The following is a 23,229-nucleotide window of genomic DNA, read 5'->3' on the forward strand; positions in this document are numbered from 1 at the left end:
GCTAGGAGAGTGAGTAAAGTATGGTGGCGTGCGTGGTTCGATATTTCCAGAAAAAGGAGCGCTGGATCGATCGGTTGGAAGAAAGAAATAAAAGTAAAAGTAATGGGGGAGATGAGGCTAAGTGTCCAAATCATACATAGTTTCTCCTGCAATGCCACAGTGGGTGGCAGCGCATACCAAACATAAGCTGCCAACAAAATGCATATAAAGTCAAAAGCGGAGAAGATTGCGCAGTTAGTACATGTCAACTCCACCACATATATATTGGATTGAACTGAAGTGGATGCATGATGTTCTGCCCAAATTATACTATAGACCAGGGTCCACGTAATGTGGACCTTGGTCTAAAATTATATTCAAATTATTTATTTATAGTTTATTATTATGTGTTTTTAGTTAATAAATTAGGGATGCCAATGGAACGGGAGTTGGGAGTATACTTCATTCTCATCTCCGAAATTCCACTGCAATCTTTGTTCTCGTTTCCATCCCTGCCAAGGATGAGAAATCTATATATACTCATTCCTATCTCCATCTCCACTGGGGATTTTCGGGGATAGGAATCCCGTCCTCAATAAAACTTTAATTAAATTAATTTTTTTTTGTTTAAATAATAGTCAAACTAGTATGATTGACAATATTTACGTAAAAAAAAAATTAAATATTAAAATTTTAATCTTAGAATACTTAAATCTTCATTATTTCTCCAGCACAACAACAACAACAATAATAACAATATTATTATTATTATCATTATATTTAAAAAATCGGGGACCAGGCAAGGCGGGGAGGGTATCTCCATCCCCGTCTCCATTCCCGGCAAGGAATTAAAACCATCTCCCATTCCCGTTTTCGTTGGGGAGGGAATCGAGGATCCCCACTAGGGACGACGGAGGAAATTGACACCCATATAATATATTATGTGATTATAAATAAATTGAAAGCACATAACATGTTAATACAAACACATAATATGCTAGTTGCAAACACATATTATGTAGTTAATATGTGTCTTCAATTTATTTAAAAACATATAATTTATTAACAAAAAGCACATAATATGTTAACCATAAACACATAATTTTTTTGGACTAAGATTGATAATATATGGTGGACCCTATTCTGCAGTATAACAATTAGATGTTGTGACATGGTGTACTAATCATATCCAACACCACCAAAGTGTATCATCAAACTTTGCCTCTTTGCCTCGTTTCCCTTCACCCAGGGATAAAGGAAAACAAAGACAGGGTTGTTATGTGTGTTTTACACTTGTCAACACTTCACTCTCCTCCATGTGCTATGTCAATACCTTCCCAGCAGCTTCACTTCCCTCTCCTTTTGGGGTGGGACTTTAGTGATTTTATTGCTTTTTTCTTTATTACTTGTTGACTAACTTAAATAACATTTACATGCATGATGCCTATGTATATAACTATCCATTTCTAGGCGCAATGCGCGGAATTTTATGACTAACTTTAAAACAAAATTTGCAAGTATACTTATTCCATAGGTAATTCTTACACAATGTATTATTCAGTGGTACACTAAGTGTTGGTATATGGTATACTTATGAGTCTTCTGTGATGTACTTTTGAGTGAACTGTGGACTATGATGTACCAGTGATGGTCTGTGGTACACTAATAAAAAAAATGCAGTGACATTTTGATAATTTCTCACGTCATATATATTTCGGTGGTGCACTAAGTACAGGGATGTAGTGCACTTATAAGTAATATGTGGTGCACTAGAAATGGATGTTCCACCAAGATATATAAATGCACTAGGCCGCATGACTGCATGGGAAGAGTTGACAGCATATGAGCCAGGCCCCTACATACGTATATATACATATGATATGAAAAAATTGATTGAGCAAGAAAATATAGGGTGTCAAATTAAATTAATATTTTAATATAATCTATTTCTCATTTGCAATATTAGTTAATGGTGGTATAATGTTAATATGTTATGATGATAGTTTTGTCCATAAAAAATGTAATATTGTATAACAGGTTAAACACTAATACATGAAAAAGGAATATAATAAGATTAAAGAATAATCTTGATTTGAATACATAAGAGCTTTAGATAGTTCTTAAGTTTCGTTTGCAAGTAATTTGTTTATTTATTTTGGTAATGTCTTCATATAATTTTCTCAAACAAATATGTCTGTAATATATATGAATTTAAAAATTTGAATAATTAATCATGTATCCACTCTTTTCCATCTAATAGATTATTTTATTTAAAATACAACGTACTTTTTATACAAAGCGAAAACCAATGTTTTTATTATGCATATTTCTATTCAAGATTTCATTTCGGTGTTTGTAATGCTGAAGTGCGATTCGATAGATTAATAGTTTACACTTTTTTTTTTTTTCCTGTAATTTTGGGTCTAAGTGTTTTTACTTAAAGTGAGTTCATACAATAATATGTATTCAAGCTTAACTTTTGCATCGATAGTACTCTAATATTAAATTGAAGATTCATTATCTCAACTAAATTAAAAACTGATAACTGAATTACATGTTTATTATTTATATATTATATAATAAATAACTTATTAGATGAAAGAGAGAATAATAAAGACGGAGAAAGGCGTAAAAAGATGTATATATTAAAGTTTTTTGTAACATTAAAATTCTATGCTTGTGAGATATGCTTTGCTTGAAATAAGTTAACATCTCACCCACCAGTCAAGCTGGCCACATCCTTGATGGGAACAAGTACCGGCTTGAGGGTAATTAGCAATAACATTGAACTTGACTAAACATCACCCCATTTATATGGTATTTATGATGACTATAGACTAGAAACCCCAAAAAGAAAAAGTAAGAAAGAGGAGAAAAAAAGAAATACACCCACCCAAAAGGGCAATAAAGGAAACATTCATAATTTTCCAAACTGGGATCCTCTCATCAATGGAAAGCAGCCACAGGGACCCCAGCCTTTGCATCAGGTGGAGGAGATGGAAGCAATGTGATGGCGAATATCCCACTCAGTGCTGCCGAAATTGCCCCTACTATAAATGCTGGCAAATTCCCACCCCCAAACAACTGGTCCCAAGGTCCACCCACTAATGATACGAACATCTGTATAAAAAGTATAATGTAATACTTGTCATTATTAAAAATCATTATTTCATATAACAAAAGTTTAATTTGAATAACTAACTCTTTTGAATTAATACACATGTCAATTTGTCACTATTGCAACATCACCTTAGTTAACATCACTTGTATATGAAGCCATTACAATCTTACAAGCATCTCCCAATTGATGGTAGGTGCAGATTCTTTTTCGTTTCCGTACTATATTTCAACTAAAACTCTAAACTGATAGTTGGATTGCACATTTATATTTATATATTATACACTCAGCACGCCCCCTTACATGTATGAACTGATTACTTTTGATGTATTTTAAACAACACATGGACCGTAGTTCTTTTTTTAGGTGACACGGAAATTCAAACCTATGAATATTTAACTTGTTAAGTATGTAAGAAGTAAAAAATTAGATATTTGTGGTCCTATGAAAACATCATCAAATACTTAGAATGTGTAAACTAATATTTTGTTATAAAAAAAAAATAAAATATTTTCAATGACTGTGACTTCTTGCCTATGCGTGAACCTGCGTGTAATAACTCCCCACGTGTTTTCCAAGTTAGGCACTAACATTAATTGACAGCCTCTCCACTTACTGTTTTGTTATTAAGATCACAGACATGTGACTTTAATATACAAGGAAAGGCCACTATCATGATTTATTTTAGTACTAATTAGGTTAATTAGGGATACCACCAATAAAATTAGGTTAATTAGGGAACTAATATGACCATAAGCTTGAGATTTAGGAGCAATTAATTGAACCTATTAAGTCTCTATCTGATATCACTGAGTTTTGTAAATTTATGAAAATTTTCTTTTTCGTTTTTTTTTTTATTATAAATATAAGCTTATTGGTATAATATTTTAATATTACTATAGAGTGAAGGCGACATGGAATTTATTTCCAGTTATAACACAATAATGTTAAATAACTGTCATAATTTATTATTGCAAATAATTGATGAAAGAAACCAAAATAAATAAATAAATAAATAAATAATAAAAGTGTACCTGTGGCACGACAATCCCAAGGTTGAGAACTCCTAGAGAAAGACCTGCACATTATTCAAAGTAGCAATCGCATTATGTTGAGCTTTTTTTTTTTTTGAAAAGATTATGTTGAGCTCATCAACCAACATTTTCTCCAATTTTATTTTTAATATATACTCCCTACATAATATATATATATATATATAAAATACCTATGTTTTATTAGAAAGAATAGCATTTTTTGTCCATTGATTAGTTATAATACAATTAAAATGGTCAATTTAATCTCTTAGTTATATAGAAATTAAGATAATCTTATCATTTTAACCGTATATAGATAGAGTTGTTCAGTTGATCCATTTAAAATTTTTCACATTTTAATTACGTTTTCGCGTTGACAAATTTGATCAGATGAAAAATTAATGAAAATAGACAAGTAAATTTACCTTGGCCAGAGCCAGTGCTACTGGAAAAGATAGAAGCAAGGGCGAATGGAATACTGTAAGTCACCTGCACATCGGACACCACAAAATATTTTTAAAAAATAAAGAGAAATATAGGAATTTAATTAGATTGAATTTTAGTGTGATTTAGGCATGAAGAAATAAATGAGATTAGGTCACTGCACACGTTTCCGAATCTTTGTATCAGATCATCAAAGTATTGTCATTCACGCCTTTCGGTGTTCATTAAATTAGCTTCTACTATAAACTGTAGCATATTTTTTGGATACGGAAAATAAATGAATAAATAAATAAATTATACAGCAAGAAGACAAAATAGAGCTTGAAACTAATTTTTGTGAAAGATTAAAACAAAGAAACAAACGACAGAATCAGTGCGTGAAAGGTTGTCCGATGGATAAAACTTATGTTCTAATGGAAACTTTTACATTAGCAAGTCACCCTCTCTACATATTGTTTATAGTAATATAATATAATATAATATAATCTTATCCATTTCATTCAATGTATTAAAAGAAAGAATATAAGAAGTAAACTTTAAACAGTACTAAAAACTATGTTGTGCGAAGAATATGTTATATTTTTACTATATGTAATAAACTATGCTTAATAAAGGCCATGAATAGGTCGGGAATATATTCCTTATCCTATCGTATGATTAAGAGGAATCCTATAAATAAATTATATTTTCGAAGATTGTTATAAACTTGCACTTGATAAAGGTCATAATAGGGAAAATATTCCTCATCCTAGTGTAAGATTAAGAGGGATTATATTCCATAAATAGTAACTAATGTGCCAAAAACACAGCCAAACCCTAATAAAATACGCAAGGAACATTGAATCCTCACTGCCAATTATTCTTCAAATTCATAACAATATTATAATATTTTTGAGTTTTATTAGCTAGAAATTATATATTTTCTTTCTTTTGCATATAAAAAATGGATAATTTATTATACCTTTTTGACCTTATGTTAGAAGTTGATAATTTTTTATTTTTTTTTAAAAAGGAGAATTATTTGGTATAGATTTTTTTTTTATAAATAATAATATTTTAAGACATTAACAATTATTTTGTGTCAAAATAAGATAGACCCAAAGTTAAGAGGTAAAGTAGCATTAATTTTCCTCTAATTCTCGTCTCTCACGAAAATAACACAAAGCTATCGTGTCAGCAAAATCCTTATTTGAAAATGCCATTTATGATATGATCAAATATTTTTTAAAAGAATATATAAGAAAGTGAGGACCTTTTTCTTATCCAAATTTGCCAAAATTAATTTTATAATAATTATATTACTACTATACCTAAGTACGTTGTTGTCTGTTACCATTCCAAACTCATCCAATTCTGGATATTAACATAATCATGTTAAACAGATACTACCAAAAATTACTACTATACCAGTCAACTATCGAGAAAAAACGGAAAGATAAAAAGGAATTACGTACCGCAAGAGGGATACCGAGAACGGAAAACAGAGTTAAAGCTCCGGCCCGGGCTCCGGCGGAGGGTGGCATGAGATCACCGTTGGGGGCGAAGCGGCGAGATTTGTCGGCCATTTTACTGACCATAATGGTGAGGGCCAAGCAAGCGGCCAAGATGAAGTTGACGCCGGCCCAGAGCTTCTTGACGCCGCCGAATCGCCGCGCGATGAGCTCGACGCCGAGGGACATAACCCCGAGCACGACAGAGTTAAGCATGAGCCCTAGGGAGCCGGCCTGGACGCCCTGCTCGTAGAGGCGGTTATCATTAGCGGACCCATCGGGGTTCCCGCCGTACACCTCCTTGCCCATCCAGTCCGTGTCGAAGAGGAAAAAGGGGAACCATGCAATCCAGTTGAGGCACGTGACTAGCAGCAGGATCCACATGGACCTCGGCAGGTCCCTCAGAGCCCCGAATATTTCCCCGAAGAACGGCAACTTTGACTTCTCGGTCGGCAACTTCTCGTCGTCCGGGTCGTCCGCCTCGTCCACCTCCTTGGTCAGCTCGTGCTCCCGGACGGTGCTCAAGGCCAGGGTAGTCACGGACAGTAGCAGAGCCGCGGAGATGAAGAAACAGCTCTTCAGGTTGGCGCAGTAAACGTCGCAGGCTTTGGTGTTTGAGAACGGAAACACTTTGTGGAGGCTGGACCACGAGCCGGCGGCGTAACCCAGGATGTTTCCGATCGCCATGAAGAAGGAGAAGAATGAGTTCGCCGTTCTCATCCTCTTCGCTCTCCCGCCGGACAGATCCGCCAGTAATGCTCTACATGGGCCCTGACAAAAAAAAATTATTTTTTATTTTAAAAAATCAGGAGAGAAAAGAATTGTAATTGCATGACAAACAGGAATAGAATAATAAGAAACTGAAAAGAAAATGAAGAATAAAGACTAAAATGTCCTTGTATAATAATAATGTTATAATAACAATAAGGGCAAAATAGTAATTTACCATGAAATTACAATTCCCCAAACTATATGACCCTAGGTATTGTAATTCCATATAGTTTAGTAGGAATAGAATTACAATTTCATCCTACCAAACACCACCTACATGTTTCTGATTCATGTTTAACCGGAGTTATTTTTAATTCAATTTTTTTATAATAATAATATATAAAATTTATATATTCGAAAATTACATTAAAATGATCAATAAATAAAAAAAATTAAATTTATAAATATTAAAGAAAACATACGAAGAAGAAATTGTTTGTTTGACTAATAAAATACTCTGTAGTAAATATAATAGGTAAAAATGGGGTAGAAGAGTATTTAAGGGCTTAAATAAAAGCTAACGTTAAAAGGAGAAACAAAAAGGTGTAAGGGACCACGGGGGCATTATATAGTATATGCATGCATAAATGATACCTGTAACATGTTATTTGCGACGTCGAGAATCCAGAACCCAACCACAAAAACAGCAATGGCGCGTGGCTTAATGACTTTGCCGAGGGGGTCGCCGGAGGCGTGGCCGATGTCGGCGGCGAAGCCAATGAGAAAGACAGCAACGGTGACGAGCGAGGCGCCGGCGGCGATGAAGGGGCGGCGCCGGCCAAAGCGGGAAGTACAGTTGTCGCTATAATAACCGACCATAGGCTGAACAATCATGCCGGAAATAGGGCCGCAGAGCCAAATTAAGGGCGCGTATTGGTGCTTAATGCCCAAGAGCTGGACATAAGGGGTGAGGAGGGAGAGCTGGATGGCCCACCCGAATTGGACGCCGGCGGCGATCGCCGCCACCATTATGATCTTCCACAGCCGCGTCTGCGGCGGCGGCGCCGCTGCTTGGTGGACTTGCAGAGAGGATTTGTTGTTTTGTTTTGTTTTCATCACACCGTTCTCCATTGAAATTCTCTCTGTTCTCTCTCTTTCGAAAGATTCTTAGTTTCTCGCTCTTAAAATGACGTTTGTATCTATCTATACATACAAAGTGTAGTGAGAGGATTTTGTGGTGAAGTTGTATTACAGTGAAGGGGACATTGAAGGGGTATTTATAGTGAAGCAGCGCTTCAAGGCATGTGTCAACTTGCAAAGCCTTAGGCCCAGCATTAAACTCTGCAGAAGAAAAACAAAAAATTGGGCACGCAAAAAAAATAAAATTATAATAAAATAATTAGGCGCCTGTCGAAATATCTTTTTTGCCCCTGATTATATCGTTCTGACGATTTTGTCCTTTTTTTTTTTTTTTTTTTTTTTAAATCCAACTCGTGCGAATATACTATTGACCTACTCCGTGGAATATAAAAAAAATTCTAATTTTTAATTTAGTCCTTCCGTTTTTTGTTGTATCAGAAAGAACCCAAGGGAAAGGGATTATTACCATTTAATCCTTCAATTAAAATGTCAAAACTTTTTTTTTTTTTTAAATTCAATTCAAAAAAATCAATTAGCCCGTCACTACCTGTGCAATATTAAAAAATTGACTTAATTTTGTTTTAGATTTATAGGTGTCATTTCACCTTTAGTCATTCAGAACATCCCTTGTTGGTCATAGTATTATTGTGACATCATCATTTTTTATCCCCATCAACAAACTTGTTTAAATGACGTTAAATACGAGAACATTATGGTATTTTTTAGAGTATAAAATTGACACGTTATATTTTTTTATTATTATAAAAATTTCTAATTCACTGCTAGAGTTACATGTCTTCTTCAATTGCAATCCGCTCCTCCACAACTTGAGCCCCTGCAGTAGTGAAATAACACATATAAATGTAGGAGCAAAAAAGAAATTAGCACTTAAAACTGAATAGACTTAAATATTCTTATATTTAATGCCATTTAAATAGGTTGATTGATAGAGGACCAAAAATGGTCATGCTATAATAATACTAGGACTAATAAGGAATATAATGTTTTTTTTTTTGACTGAAGGAATATAGTGTTATGTAAAAGAAAAAAAAAGACTAAAAGTACAATGTCACCTATAAAGTTATGAACTTATGACTAAAAATAAAATTAATTAACTCTTAAAAGACGTGTAATTGTGTTATATATAATTGGTTCGCAAAAAATATTGATCAAACCAACATAGAAACTAAATTAGTAGTTTTTTCATACACACTTATACATTATTGATCCTCGACCAAAAAAAAAAAAAAAACAACAAACAAACAAAACAAAAGAATTTTTTTTTTCCTTTTATGTTTAAACTAACGTCCCATAATTTTCAACAAAGGAAGAAAATGTGCACAAAATTTTAAAAGCAGGTTTAATTCAAGAAAATGATTGAAATTAAATTGTTAGGAACATTTTTAATTTAGATTTTAATTATACCAAAAAGTAGGAATTTTAGTCCCTAACTTATTTTATCTTTTAGACTTAGGAACTCTATTTCGAACTGTCCGAATGCTAAACCGAGTGGTTACGTTTCGGATAGTCAAGAGATTAGCTTTGAAGAATTGAAGATCAGAAGAGTTCGAGATGAAGAATAGAAGAGTTTAAGATTTCAAGACTAAAACGTTGCAAAGTCCGAATGGTGGAATGACCTACTTTCGAGTAAAAAAGGAGGATTGAAAATAAATAAATGGTAAGGACAATCATTCGTAAACAAAAGGCTATAAAGTGTTAAGGTTCGAAACGTTAACTAGAATAGTGTCAGTTAACCATTTGAAACGTTAACTGCTCAAAACATTCTCTGAGCCAACAGTTCGAAACCTACAATACTAGTGCTTTATGGTGAAATGTGACCAAGACAAAAAGAGTCCTAGATACATATCCCGATGACGATTTTCCTTAAAAAACCCTAGACAATTTGTGCATAACAAAAAGATATGTCCAGTGCAAAATAGGTGGTATAACGGTTGAAAAGTTTGACATGCAAAAGCAAATTTTTGGAAAATCCGTTGGTCACTACTCGTTGGGTAATAGACGTTTGAAATCGGATTCCCTCCAATGGATCCTTTTCAAAATGCCTATAAATACCTTCATTCAAGATTTAAAAGGGGATGGTCATTTCTAAGAGAAATCTTACAAGCATTCAAGTGTTCTTAGCAAGATTAAAACGTGACAAGTGATCTAAAAGCCTACGAATTCGAGAGGGGACCGAGATGTGAAAATGATAAACCGAAGAGTGCTGCCCTGGTTGCTGTCCAACAGTTATCCACGTCATCAAGGTCAAACTCTAACCCCACTGACTTTTTAACTGACAAGAAGTTTGATATGTTTGTCAAAGAATAATTTAAAAGGTTCATGAGGAATAACAACATTCAAGGAAGCATATCTACTCCATCTTCCTCAAACCGAAGACACTCGAGAGGTCAAATACCTCGAAGAGAAGATTTGGGAAAAGCTGCAAAGCTTGTGCTACAACTGTCGGAAACCTAGCCACTTCAAAGCGAATTACCCATACCCCACTGTGCGAAAACATCAGGAGTAGTCGAGAAGTGCCAATCGAGATGAGACAAGGAATACTTCTGGTGAAACCAGTGGAAAAATTTTAAATGGTAATTCGAATAATCATTTGAAAGGCGACCGGAGAAGAATGGCTCTTGTGACCGAAGGGTCAACCGAGACAATCGAAGCATCAAGCTCTTCTAACTCGAGTGATGAAAGCTCAAGAGATGAGAAGGGACTCATCTGCCTACCCAGCCTAGAAGAATCAGAAGAGGAAATGTGCTTAATGGCTAAGGATGAGGAGGTAAACTCTAAATCTTCATCCGAATAGGACTCCAATTCTAGCTCGAGTGTGGATCCTATGGATTCAGTCGTTAAACTGATGAAGGACTTCAAATGTGTGAAAAACACTCATTCAAAACTTAAGAATTCTCGACTCATGGATAAGCGTGAATCATTCAAAAAGATTATAGACAAAAATTCTGAAATGATTTGTAAACTAAGTCAGATTGAGACATTTAGTTTCCAAACTTAAAGAAGAGTGTAAAGAAAGAAAGTTATTAGAGCTAAAATTGCATGAGTTTATAGCTACATTTACTAATTCATCCAAGATGATGAATAAAATGGTATCCCAGCTCTCCCTTACATTTAAAGTTGACCAATCCATTAGACCATTCAACCAATAGAGGCTTAAAGTCTGTATTTGTTAAAGGTCAAGATATAATGCCCAAACCTACAAGAGTGGTTGACAAAGGCAAAACACCACAAATGAATAGTCAATCGAAAAGTGAAACTATTTGAAAGGTTGTGAAACCTCCGAAAGTTACATCTTCGAAAGGTAACCTAAAAAGTATTTCGAGTACTACACAGAATGGACCAAGTAGTAGTAGACTGATTGGTCAACCTGCGAATGGTCAGCCTAAGAAGAACAACCATTCAAGAGGTAAGCCAAACAACAACTTGAAGGGTAACCATTCGGGAAGAAGATCAAGTCGTTCTTCGAATAGTAAGCCTAAGAGGTTCAACAAACTCCAGAGGTTTACTAGAAGACCAATGAGAGGTGCCGGAAGTTTGTATTCTTCTGATGAGGATTGACTTGTGGTCCATGAAGCAATGCCGAAAACACAATTCGAAAGGTTTGATAGGCATAATCAACAATTCTATTCTAGGGTGTATAGCAATGTGACTCAACCCGAACTTTAGAAAATATATGCACCTAAAAAGCCCAAATTTTTTTAAAATATCCCTTATGATTATAACACTTTCAATTGCGACATTCCACCTAGACTTGGAATAATGGGTGCATGTACAAATAGATGCAAAACTCACTAACTAGCAAGGAGCCATGAAGGTATGAGTACCTAAATCTAATTAATTTTTTTTATTTCAAGTCCACATGGCTGTTTGGTATGTAGATGGCGAATGCTTAAGTTATCTTATTTCGAAAAAGTTTATAAAATAGTACAAGTCTATCCACCATTTCCCCTCTAGACTTGAATGGAAATCCTTCGGGAACATCATGATGTGGTCACTATGGGGGTCTCAGACTTTAGTCCACTCATCATTGAAACAATGTCTCTCGCATGAGGTCAGCTTGCATACATGCTTTAATGATCCTAAATGTCGGTTTACATGAGAGGAGTATGCGAGATACTCGAGAAAAGAATCACATATGTCAGAGATAAGTGAGACTGTTTCAAAGCAGAATTGTATTGGCTCAATTTTTTAGAAACTCTTGTAGAACTAGGTAAGGTGTTCCATGACCAAAATGGGCACACCTATAAGAACTGCACAACGGTTGTGAGGTTCTTCTATAAGATATATCATCGTTTAAACAAACGATAGTACAATTCAAAAACATTATTGTTTTCTAATAGACAACTAGTGAACTAAATATATTTTTACAATGGAGAGTTCAACGGATTACACCTACCTACCCTATGCAGGGATTGTCAAGTGAACATGATTGTTGTCTATTTACAATCTCAAAAATCAATTTTCATTCATGTTGGGAATGTTACAAAAAAAAAAGAGTTAAAATGACATTTAAGTGGTCATTTTGAGGCTATGTTTTGAGTGGGGTTCACTTTCAATTTAGATTGGGTCAAAGTGGATTTAGGTCTCCTTTAGATTAACCTCTTCTATTTTGTAATATGATTTAATTAATTAGGATGATTAATTCTCGTCAATACTCGTGTTATTTTAGATAAAAGTGGGGGTTGCGGTTTTGAATTTTAAAATTCAAATTCAAAGCCATTTGTGCTAATTACTTCAAGCTTTCTTATATATATACCCGTGTTAGGCAAAAAGTTTTTACACTTTGAACTGAAAAGCTCTCTAAAATTCCGCCAACACTTTTAAAAATTTCCTAAGTGTTCCATTAGTTCAAGTTCGCAGAAAGTATTATATTTGAGTGTTCGAATATAGTGTTGTAATTCATTGTATATATCTTGCTAAGCTAATACTTCAATGCTCCTAGCCTCCTAGGCCCTAGCACCCTCGGGAGGAAATATATCGATTTTAAGGAAAGTTTGACTATTACAAACCTTAGACTAGGTTGCATTTCGAATTTTTGTAAAAAAAATAAAATAAAAAAAATCCTACACTTGCTACTAGGTTGCATTTTGGTGGTAGAAGCATGCATGTAAATACATGAATAAAAATTGAATAGTAAACTTCTCTTAATCTGTGGGGTACGCGCGTGTTTAATGTGTTGACAAGCAAATTAAGTATACTATAATTGTGCTAGTTAGTTATAACTTTACTATAAATGGACAAGAGAAGCCTTGCACTAATGCTCTTAATTGTGCACTGTAATCTTTTACTACACATCTAGCATTCAAGAACAAGAGTAGGTTTGATCTTGTTTTTTAAAAAATATCTTTTTCTGATCTTTTGAAGTATCAAAGCCTTAACAAATCTTTTTGGAATCTATCCTTAGAGTTTTATTCCCTCATTATGATATGCCACCAACAATCAATCATTCATATATTATAAAAAAACGTTTCACATTTATGGATTAGGGGATTTCCTTTGTATAAATTTTGGAATATTTCTTATCGCACTTGTAATGGCTTATAATCGATACTTTCATGTTTTAGGATAAACCTTCAAGGATATTATGTATGGCAACATAAATTATTATTATTATTATTATTATTATTATTATTATAGAAAGAAAATTAAATGCACATATAAAATATAATCTCAACAACATTTGATGGTTTTGTTTGTCGAGGGACAAAAATTACATTTCTTCTGTCTAATTTTATGTGTTTATTTTGGTTAGTAAGACTTGACTCAAATTATTTACAATTTAATTTTTTATATTTAATTTAATATTAGTATATATAATTTATATATTTAAAAACTACATTCAAAGTACTATTACAACTAGGTAATTGGATTTAAAAATTATAAGAAATTGTTAAAGAAAATAAACGTGGAAAAAAGAGTTGATTTGACCGATTAGTAAAAATCAAATGATATGTAAAATGAGAAAGAGAGTAACATTCTGTCGCTTTTAAAAGTGATGACAGAAATGACTAATGATGTATAATTGACAGAATTTAAAAGATTTATTCCTTGTTATTTTGTTAGTGATGTCCAACATTTTTTTTATTTGAGTGAGATACTCCAGAAGTGATATTTAGTTTGTTGGATAAAGGAATTTGTACTTGTTATTGAAATGCCACAGTATTGGACTTCATGTTGCAGAGAATAATAGTTTTGGATATTTAAAGTAGCATTATTGTAAATGTGATTATAATAATATAAATATCATTATTCCATATTTTTTTTTAAAAAATTGTTATTCTGTTCTATATGTTATTGCACAATTATTGTGAATTGAATAACAATTCCATTCATGTTACCTGTTTCTGATCCTCTAGACATGTTATATATGGAGAACTGTATGCGTCACTACGTAGCATAGTTTCGAGCTAAACTATAACACAACAAGAGAGAAATTAAAAGAAAGAAGAGAAATTTGCACTTTTTAATTTATGAAAAGTGAAATTTAATAAATACGGAGTAAATAAATAAATAAAACCACATACACCGATGCATTTCGTGTTTCAAACAAAAAGAAATTATTGTAAGATTTATTTATTTATTTATTTATTTATTATTATTATTATTATTATTATTATTATTATTATTATTATTATTATTTTTGCATATGGCACCAGATGTGAAACTAATCTGGATTAACCTCGAATTGCATCATGGTTGAAAAATCGCTAGGTGCTCCTCGGGCGTCAGGGGCTCCTAACGCTTAGGCGGAGATTAATCGGCGCCTTGGCGCCCGTGTATTTTTTTAATTTTATTTTTAAGACTTGATAATTAAAAATTATTAAATACTTTAAAAGTTAATATTAAAATATTAAATATTAACCTAAAAAGTTTTGAATAATTCAAGGTTATTTTGCTCATGTCGTTTTGAGTGAAATAATTCATTTAAAAAATAAGAACAATAGCTAATCAGGCGACTATGCAGCCTAGTCGGTGCCTAGGAGGCCTAAACGGACACCTAGCCAGCCGGCCGCCTAAATCACCGATTATGGTGATATGCTACGGCCAGTTCCTAACACATAAGCGTCGATTAATCGACGCCTAGACGAGATTTTCGCAACACTGAATTGCGCGACTCTTACACAAAGGAAATTATGGAAGATTTTTAATTTAAAAGAAGTTGCACTTTTGTATTATCTGTCCTACCTGAGGTACCGTCACTTCCAAGTGCATGCAATGTGCAAAAGGACTTTTCCAAGTTCTTCATGTCTCCTATGTTGGCATTTGGCCGCTGGCCACTTCCAAAAAGGGGAATGTATAAATACAAAGTATATAATGAGAGCAAAACAAAAATTATAATAAAACTGGCCCTACTAAACTCATCACCATATTCACTTCTTCTTGGAAATAAAACAAATTAATTGTTGTTTAATGCTTCACTAGTTAATGATTAAACTTAAGCTTAACTCTTCTACCAAAAGAAGAGTTAAGCTTAATCATTAACTAGTAAAGCATTAAACAACAATTAACTTAACTCTATTAACCTAAGCAATGATGCCTTAATTATTAGCAACTCCACTTTTTCATTTTGTTTAGGAAAAAAAAAGTCAAAAACACCTTTCAACAGAAATCAATTAACCCCTGAACTTTAAAAAGTTACAATTAAACAATTTAATTTGTTATTGTGAAGCGTCTCAACCCAATAACCAATTATCCACCTAAAATAATTGATCATTAAGGTTCTAACGATGAATCGGTGACCCGCAAGCGGTCATCAATCGCCATATTTAGTGAACAAGGAGACCTCACTAGAGAAGGCAATCGCCGCCGGTCGCCTTTCATTGGAGAGAGTGACCAGTTGGTCACCTTCATCGATTTGAAGAAGGTGACGTGTCTAGTTGCCATCTCTACTGGAGAAGGTTACCAGTCTAGTCGCCTTCTCTACCTGAGAAGTTGACCAATAGTCGCCTTTTTCTTCAAGAAGGTGATTGGTTGGTCGCCTTCATCGATCGAATTAAGAAAGCAACCAGTCCGATCACCTTCTTCAGTGAAGATGATTAGTGTGGTCGCTTTCTGGGTCACCTTTTATTGTATACAACGTCAGTCATTGGTGGCTTGCATTAGTCAATGAAGGCCTAAATACCACGTCATCGAAATTTTATTGGTAATAAATTATTGGTAAATAGGACTTACTTGACAGATTTTAATAAGTTGGAGTGTTTAATTGTAACTTTTTAAAATTCAAGCGTCTAATTATTTTTTTATTAAATTTAAGGATCTTATTTGTCTCTTTTATTTATAAACTTTACCTTCCTATTTACTTTATTACCGATTTTACTTTACCTTTCAGGTTTATTATTATAATAATATAATGTACTTTTCTTTATTTCATCATTTTCACAGTACAAGAAATAATTATGTTTAGCACGAATTTTAAACAAACAAACAAAATGTTTTTTATTTTATTTTTTACTGATCTAGCTGTGGGACATTATGAGCCAAGGTTAATTCGGCTTGGAAGGGAAGATCCAAGTGTTAATTGGGTTCAAGAAATAATCGGAGTCCATGACAAGGTTTTGCGGCTCAAGTAAAGAAAGTTAGGGGTGCAAATTAGAATGAAATGTAAAGTTATGAGGCAGTGGTGTAAATACTAAATAGATGGGGCTTAAATCTACAGGATAAGGTAAAAAATATAGGAAGCCAAGGTGTAAAGATTTGAGGGATGGGTACAAAGTGAAGAAAGAGAAAAGTTTGAGGGTTAAAGTACAATAAGGCACCAAAGCGAATACCCAATATATATGGAGAATATGATTGGGAAGTATTTGGAAAATAAGAGAAAAAATAGAGTTAATGTTGGTGGACAAGATGGTGGAACAAGTTTTTCACCCTGCCTTGATGGTAAAGGCGTTAGTGTGCATCTTCGTGCCTAGTTGTGGAAGCGGATAGTACTCCGTAGTTGCTAATCGCAGCCAACCTTCGAGGGAGGGTGCCTATGAGCTCTAAATTTAGGGACACGTTTGGAAAGCACAAAAATTGAGCAACACAAGAAAACAACAAAGGAGGTGGGAGTGGTTAGGCACTTCGCCCGACTGGAACCCCCAACCCCAATTGCTTGTTTGATCAGGGGGTGACGAACAATAGCCAGTTGACCAAGACCATGGCTTGCCTACGCTAGCCACTGCAAGCCACGAGGAAGGGCGAGGCAACAATTGGTGGCCTCACTCTTTAATTGATTGACTATCTCTTTTGTCATCATTTAACTCCCTACCGGGGCTTTGGTTGGACCACAACTTAGTTGGATATAGGTGGTGAGCATGGGCGGAAGAGAGTGTGAGGGGAGTTGACGATTGATGACCTTTCATGTTTGTTTGCGACGTGGCGGCTTGGTGATAAACTTGGCGACTAAGAGGGACATGTGGGTGCCTGGGGTTTACTAGCCATTTTGGTCCACATACTAGTAGTATAAAAGGGGAGACAGGGGTCATGTGCTTCCCAGACATCAATATCTTCAGATCAACTCGACATATTTACCTAGTCTAGCGTTGGTCTAAGTGGTCTTGCTAATTGGTCTAGCTAGTTGATATGGCATAGTGATTGGCACCTCCCGACTAGCTTCCAAGTGGGTCAATTAATCGGCCTAGAATATTTTATTGTCTTGTTCATCTATTTGTAGTCTATTTTCAATACTTTAAAGGTTTAGACCCTTGTTAGTATATTATTATTTTTCCTCATTGTTCTTTGATATTGTTAGGACTCCTATTGTTAGTCATGTTCTATTCCTGTTATGCTTCTATAGTTTGTATATAGTTGTTACAGACAATATTGTATGGTTGAGATATTCAATACACAAACCCTAATCGATATTAACATGATTTTACGATGTATTTGGTTAATTAAAAACCATCATTTACATTTCAAACCCAAAAAAAAAAAAAAAAAAAAAAAAAAAAAACATCATTTACTTTTTCAAGTTTACACATATATGCGTTTATTTGTAAGCTTAAATCAAATCAAACCATCTTGTCAAATTATTCTGAAAGGTTAAAAGGAATAAAGGAAAAATCAAGTAAAAATAAAATGGAAGTGCCATTTAAATTTTAAAAGTAATAAATGTTATTTTGGAACGGATTAAATAAAAGTAGGACACAAAAAAAATAAAATGAAAGGATTATTTATTTTTAACATTTTCTTATGATTTTAAACTTTGAGCTTTGTTTATTAGTAGAATTTTAAATATAATTTCTAAATACATAAATTGTACTACCTCCACCATATTTTGTGTAGTTAATTCAGTTAATCAGACTTGACAAAAGTTATTTATAATTTAATTTTTTATACTATTTAATTTATTGTTAGTACATAAAATTTATATATTTAGAAAAACTATTGTACTATTAAAAACAAAAGATTGAATTTATAAATTATAAGAAAATGTTAAAAAAAATAATTAAAGAAATAAGAGTTGTATTTATCAATAAATAGTAAACAAGACAAGTAAAATGAGATAAAGAAGTATTTGCTAACACAACAACTAATTTGTAAATAGTTAAACTAAATTTTTTTTTGTTGATTCACACTATATAATACGGAGTATAAGAAAAATTATATTTATTAACTAAATTATTTGTTGGTAGTTTAATGAAGTCCATAGGCATTTAATTTATCAATAGTCATATGTATATTAACAAAACTCGTAACTTATATGGGCCCCATTCTTGATCAATGTTATCCGTTATTTTCATCTTTTCAAAATTCTATTTGTCGTTTTATTCCTCGTTCAGCGAACTAGTTTGCTCATACCTTAGCTAGGAGCACTGGCTCTCAGTCTGTTCGTACCTTTTGGGAGAATTCTCCCCCAGACATTTTGTCACTTTTCTTTAATTAATGCATTGAGCTTTTTATTTAAAAAAAAAAAAAACCAACAACAAAACAAAACTTGTAACTATTTAAGTAATAAGTATTTAATCCATGTGTAATTTAGTGTGTTTTTATAGTCGGATTAATAAAGTGAGTTAAGTAGAGTAATTTTCTGAGTTTACTTTTTCAATTTTCCTTTTAATGAAGTGATAAGTGGGAATGATGGAATTTATCTTTAATGCATGATAAAAAATTCTATTCACCACATACGTACCTAAGAGGGATATTATATTACAAAATAAAAATGAGCCTTCCTTCTAATAATGTGATCTAGAATGACAGTGACCTATTAGGCAACTGTTTTACCCAACTCAAATAGACTGTTTTAGTTTTTAATTAAAAGAATAATATCTACAGGTTTAAGAGAATTAATTATGATTACATATGTGGTTATGCATTCACTAATTCTTCAAATCTTTTCATGCAATACCTAACTCCCCAATTCATGAAAACTCAATCAAAAAATGGTCATCAAAATGGTGCAAAGAATATGCATGGCAAATACTCTTTGGTAACATAGTTAACTTATCAGCTAATATTGACATGTTTGACCCCAATATTAACTTTTTGTAATAGCTTATTGCTCTAAAACTCTAAAATTCAAAAAGCTACTCAAAACAGTTTTTTCGATTAGCTTTTTGAGAAAGTCATTTTGCATGTAATCAGTTATCAACTAAGTTACCAAACATCTTTCTACATCAGCTAATTCTATCAATTAGTCAAACTCACTAACTCAATCAGCTAACAACTATTTACCAAACACTCCTTACGATTTATTACTAGGAATTTCAAATAAGTATTCTTGTAATTTTTTATACATTAAAAATATTTTTTAAAAAAATGAATTAACGAGAAATAAAAGAAATTGAAATGAACAGTTACCACACAAATAATTTTAAACTACGACTTAACTCTATGGGATCAATCTCGAAAGCATCCAAATTCAACAATTATTCTTAGCTTGATGTTAACAAGCTAGGATTTAAAAACAAATTAAATTATCCAATTGTGCTTGGAAAGAATGATTAGCCACCACTAAAAGGGAATTAGATTACATGGGTTAAATCTGGCCACCAAATATATGCAACAACAGTTGAAAATGACCATAGTATAATACATGCATCAACGTTATTTTTAAAGTCAAACAGCAAAAATGCTAGAGGTAATAAAATGCTTTTAAAAAAGCATAGAAAAATAATATTTGATTATGTTGGGCAGGGCTAGTAAAGGGGCCATGTCTAGTACCCGGTGATTGAGGGATTGTTAGGCAGAGGCCGATAACGCCCCCAAGGGCTAAGTCTAGCAACTAGCCTGTCTTGAAAAATGTGATGGTGGTCTATAAGTAAAGAAATAAGTTACGTCTTCGTTACTAGCTATAACTTTTGGCGTGGGTGGTAAGCGCTTGATCCTAACAAGTGGTATCAGAGCTGGAATTGTTGAGCAGGCCATGTCTAGTACCTGGTGTGGTGGTCTATAAGTAAGGAAATAAGTTGCGCCTCCGCTACTAGCTATAGCTTTTGGTATGAGCATGGTTGAAAGAATTGCTAGGTGCTCGGGATGCCTAGGCCCTAGCACCTAGGCGACAATTAATCGGAGCCTAGGCGTCCGTGAATTTTTTATTTTTTTAAAAATTTATTTATTTGTTTTCAAAAAAATTCTTATTTTTAAATTATTTAAATTTGATAATTATAAACTATTTAATACTTTAATAGTTAATACTAAAATATTAAATATTAGCATAAAAACATCTAAAGTTTGAACAATTTATGGTTATATCGCTCAAAACGATGTTTTTTTTTAGTGAAATAACCTATTTAAAAAAGAAGGAAATAATAGCTAATCGACTGACTAGGGGACGTCGGTGCCTAAGAGGCCTAGTCGGTGCCTAGGAAGCTTAGACGGTCAGTGCCTAGGCAGCCTAGGAGACGCTTAGGCGGCCGCTTAGCCGGCCAACCGCCTAGACCACCGATTATGGTGATACGCTAGGCGGCCGACCAGTGCCTAGCCCCTAGGCTCGATTTATTGGTGCTTAAGCGGGATTTTTTGTAACACTGGGCGTGATTGGTAAGCGCTTGATCCTAACCGATTACATAAAAAATGCAACCTATTTCGAACAAACTTTAAAATCTAAAATTTAAATTGAAAGAAATATTTGTGATAAATTTCATGAAATTGGGTGAGTGAGAAAAGGAATAGGATATATAGATGAGTGTAGGAGAGCAATGGAGAGAATTTAACAGCAAAAGAGAAAAGGAAAAGCAAGATGGATGAAAGAATTTGTGCAGCAAAAAAGGACAAAAAAACAAGGCAAAAAAAGCAAAAGGTAATGGGGAATTTCTTTGCAGGGAATTTAAATTGCACAACACAAAACCTAAGTACCACAATGCATATATCATTGATGGGAATAATATAAGTTGGAGGACCAAAATATTATTGTGGGCCCACCATTATGACTTTTTGGTGAGGAACCATTTTTATCACAATGCACCTCAGCAGCACACAACCTGAAAATTCTTCATTTCTTTTTCACATTGTTGATCCTCTTTGGGCCTGCCCACTTCAATTTCAGAAAACCATTTTACAAAAAGGCTTAAAAAATATCTGAATCTAACACAAATTATACCTTGAGCCTAAGTAGAGTGATCCCGGTCATTATGGTCCACACAGTTGTCTAGACCATACGATCAAATAATGTACATTCAGTACATAAATAATGTACTTTTAATATATTAAAAATAAGAAAAGTGCATTATTCGAGTACTGAATGTACATTATTCTGTGTAATATACATTCAGTACACGAATAATGTACTTTTAGTGTATTAAAAATGTATTTTTTTTAAAAAAATACATTTTTAATACACTAAAAGTACATTATTCGTGTACTGAATGTATATCCGTGTAGTAAAGTAATGTACACATTTTTTTTTATTATGGTTCACACAACACAAAAATATAGAAACTATTGTTAAATATTGTGACATTATTGAGGATTATATTTATAAATATAGAAACTAGAAAGACTAGTTTTTTTCGTAAAAAAAAAAAAAAGACTAGTTTTTATCCATTAAAGAAAGTCAATTTTCTAAATTTGTTATTTTGAGTGGTTGGATTTCTCCCAATTGTTTTGGTTAGGGAGTGAAAATACAATAATTATATACAGCTAAATAATGAATTCCATTTTTAGGAATTCGACCCCAAAAGAACTACGGAGTATTGTGCAATATTTATATAATTGACTTTGTGGAGAAATGGGACAAGACTCAATAAATCATATTGTTATTGGGAGCAGATGAAAGAATCCTCACCACTTGCCTTTCCTGGTATGGGGTTGGTTCAATCAGTAGTCCATTTTGGAAAATGTGCTTGGCATATGGTGCCTGTTTTATTGTTCTATGTTCTATGTTCTTCCTTTCCAACCCACTTTTTCTCTTTGTGGAACAAGCTAAGATAGGTGAGAAGGAAATCTACTGTTCAGTTCTACACCACAAAAGTTAAAGATAACTAGATTGGGTATGGTTAGCATTGCTGAAGAATGTGTTTCGTTTCAATTTTGTTAATCAACTATTTTTTATGGGTTAAACAACACGTTGAGAATTGAGATACTTTTTTTAAATCATGTAGTTAAAGATATGATAATAAAAGTATTTATTTTGTTTCAACTAAAAATCTAAACTAGTAATTAAATTATACATGTGTTATTTATATGGGTCACACTTGTGTGAGACCGTCTCACGGATCCTTATTCGTGAGATGGGTCGGGTCGGGTCGAAACACCATGCAAATGTCGCACTTATATGTGCAAATGTTATACTTATATACTCAAATATAATACTAATTAGGAATACAATTTTTGTTACTTATAAGAGAAAAAGTGTTACATTTTTCATAATAAGTAATGTTGACAATTTTTCCTTACTTATAAGGGAAAATATAATACTTTTGAGGAAAAATGTAATACTTTTAAATCGAAATGTAAAAGTATTATATTTTTCTATAAAAGTATTACATTTACCCAAGTAACAAAATTTTTATTCCTAATTAGTATTATATTTGAGCATATAAGTATGACATTTGTGCGTATAAGTGTTACATTTACCTCATGACCCCGCCCCGACCCTTCTCACGGTGAGACGGTCTCACACAAGTTTTCCTATTTATATATATGACGTCCAGCACACTCACACAAATGTTATACCATGGATCAATGTCCACCTTGGATTGTGGATCCTGGTCGGATAATTATGTGTTTGCAGTTAACATATAATGTATTTTTAGTTAATAAATTGTGTATTAAATAAATTAAAGGCGCATAATTTGTGAACTACATACACATAATATATTAAATGGAGGCACATAATATGCAATTTGCATATCATGTAGTGTTTGTATTCTGT

The 23,229-nt window shown here is 33.2% G+C and overlaps 1 protein-coding gene across 1 annotated transcript; it reads right to left on the reverse strand.

Moving 5' to 3' along the window:
* Positions 1-2,602: 2,602 nt before the first annotated feature.
* LOC116002065 (sucrose transport protein-like) lies at positions 2,603-8,023 on the reverse strand. The gene is made up of 5 exons (XM_031242071.1): positions 7,431-8,023; positions 6,030-6,836; positions 4,557-4,620; positions 4,132-4,175; positions 2,603-3,099 (listed from the first exon to the last, which is right to left on the reverse strand). The coding sequence occupies exons 1-5, from the start codon at positions 7,905-7,907 to the stop codon at positions 2,926-2,928; spliced, it is 1,566 nt and encodes a 521-aa protein (XP_031097931.1). The 5' UTR covers positions 7,908-8,023; the 3' UTR covers positions 2,603-2,925.
* Between the last annotated feature and the right edge of the window lie 15,206 nt (positions 8,024-23,229).

The sequence above is a fragment of the Ipomoea triloba genome, chromosome 13 (assembly GCF_003576645.1).
Source record: "Ipomoea triloba cultivar NCNSP0323 chromosome 13, ASM357664v1".
NCBI lineage: Eukaryota > Viridiplantae > Streptophyta > Magnoliopsida > Solanales > Convolvulaceae > Ipomoea > Ipomoea triloba.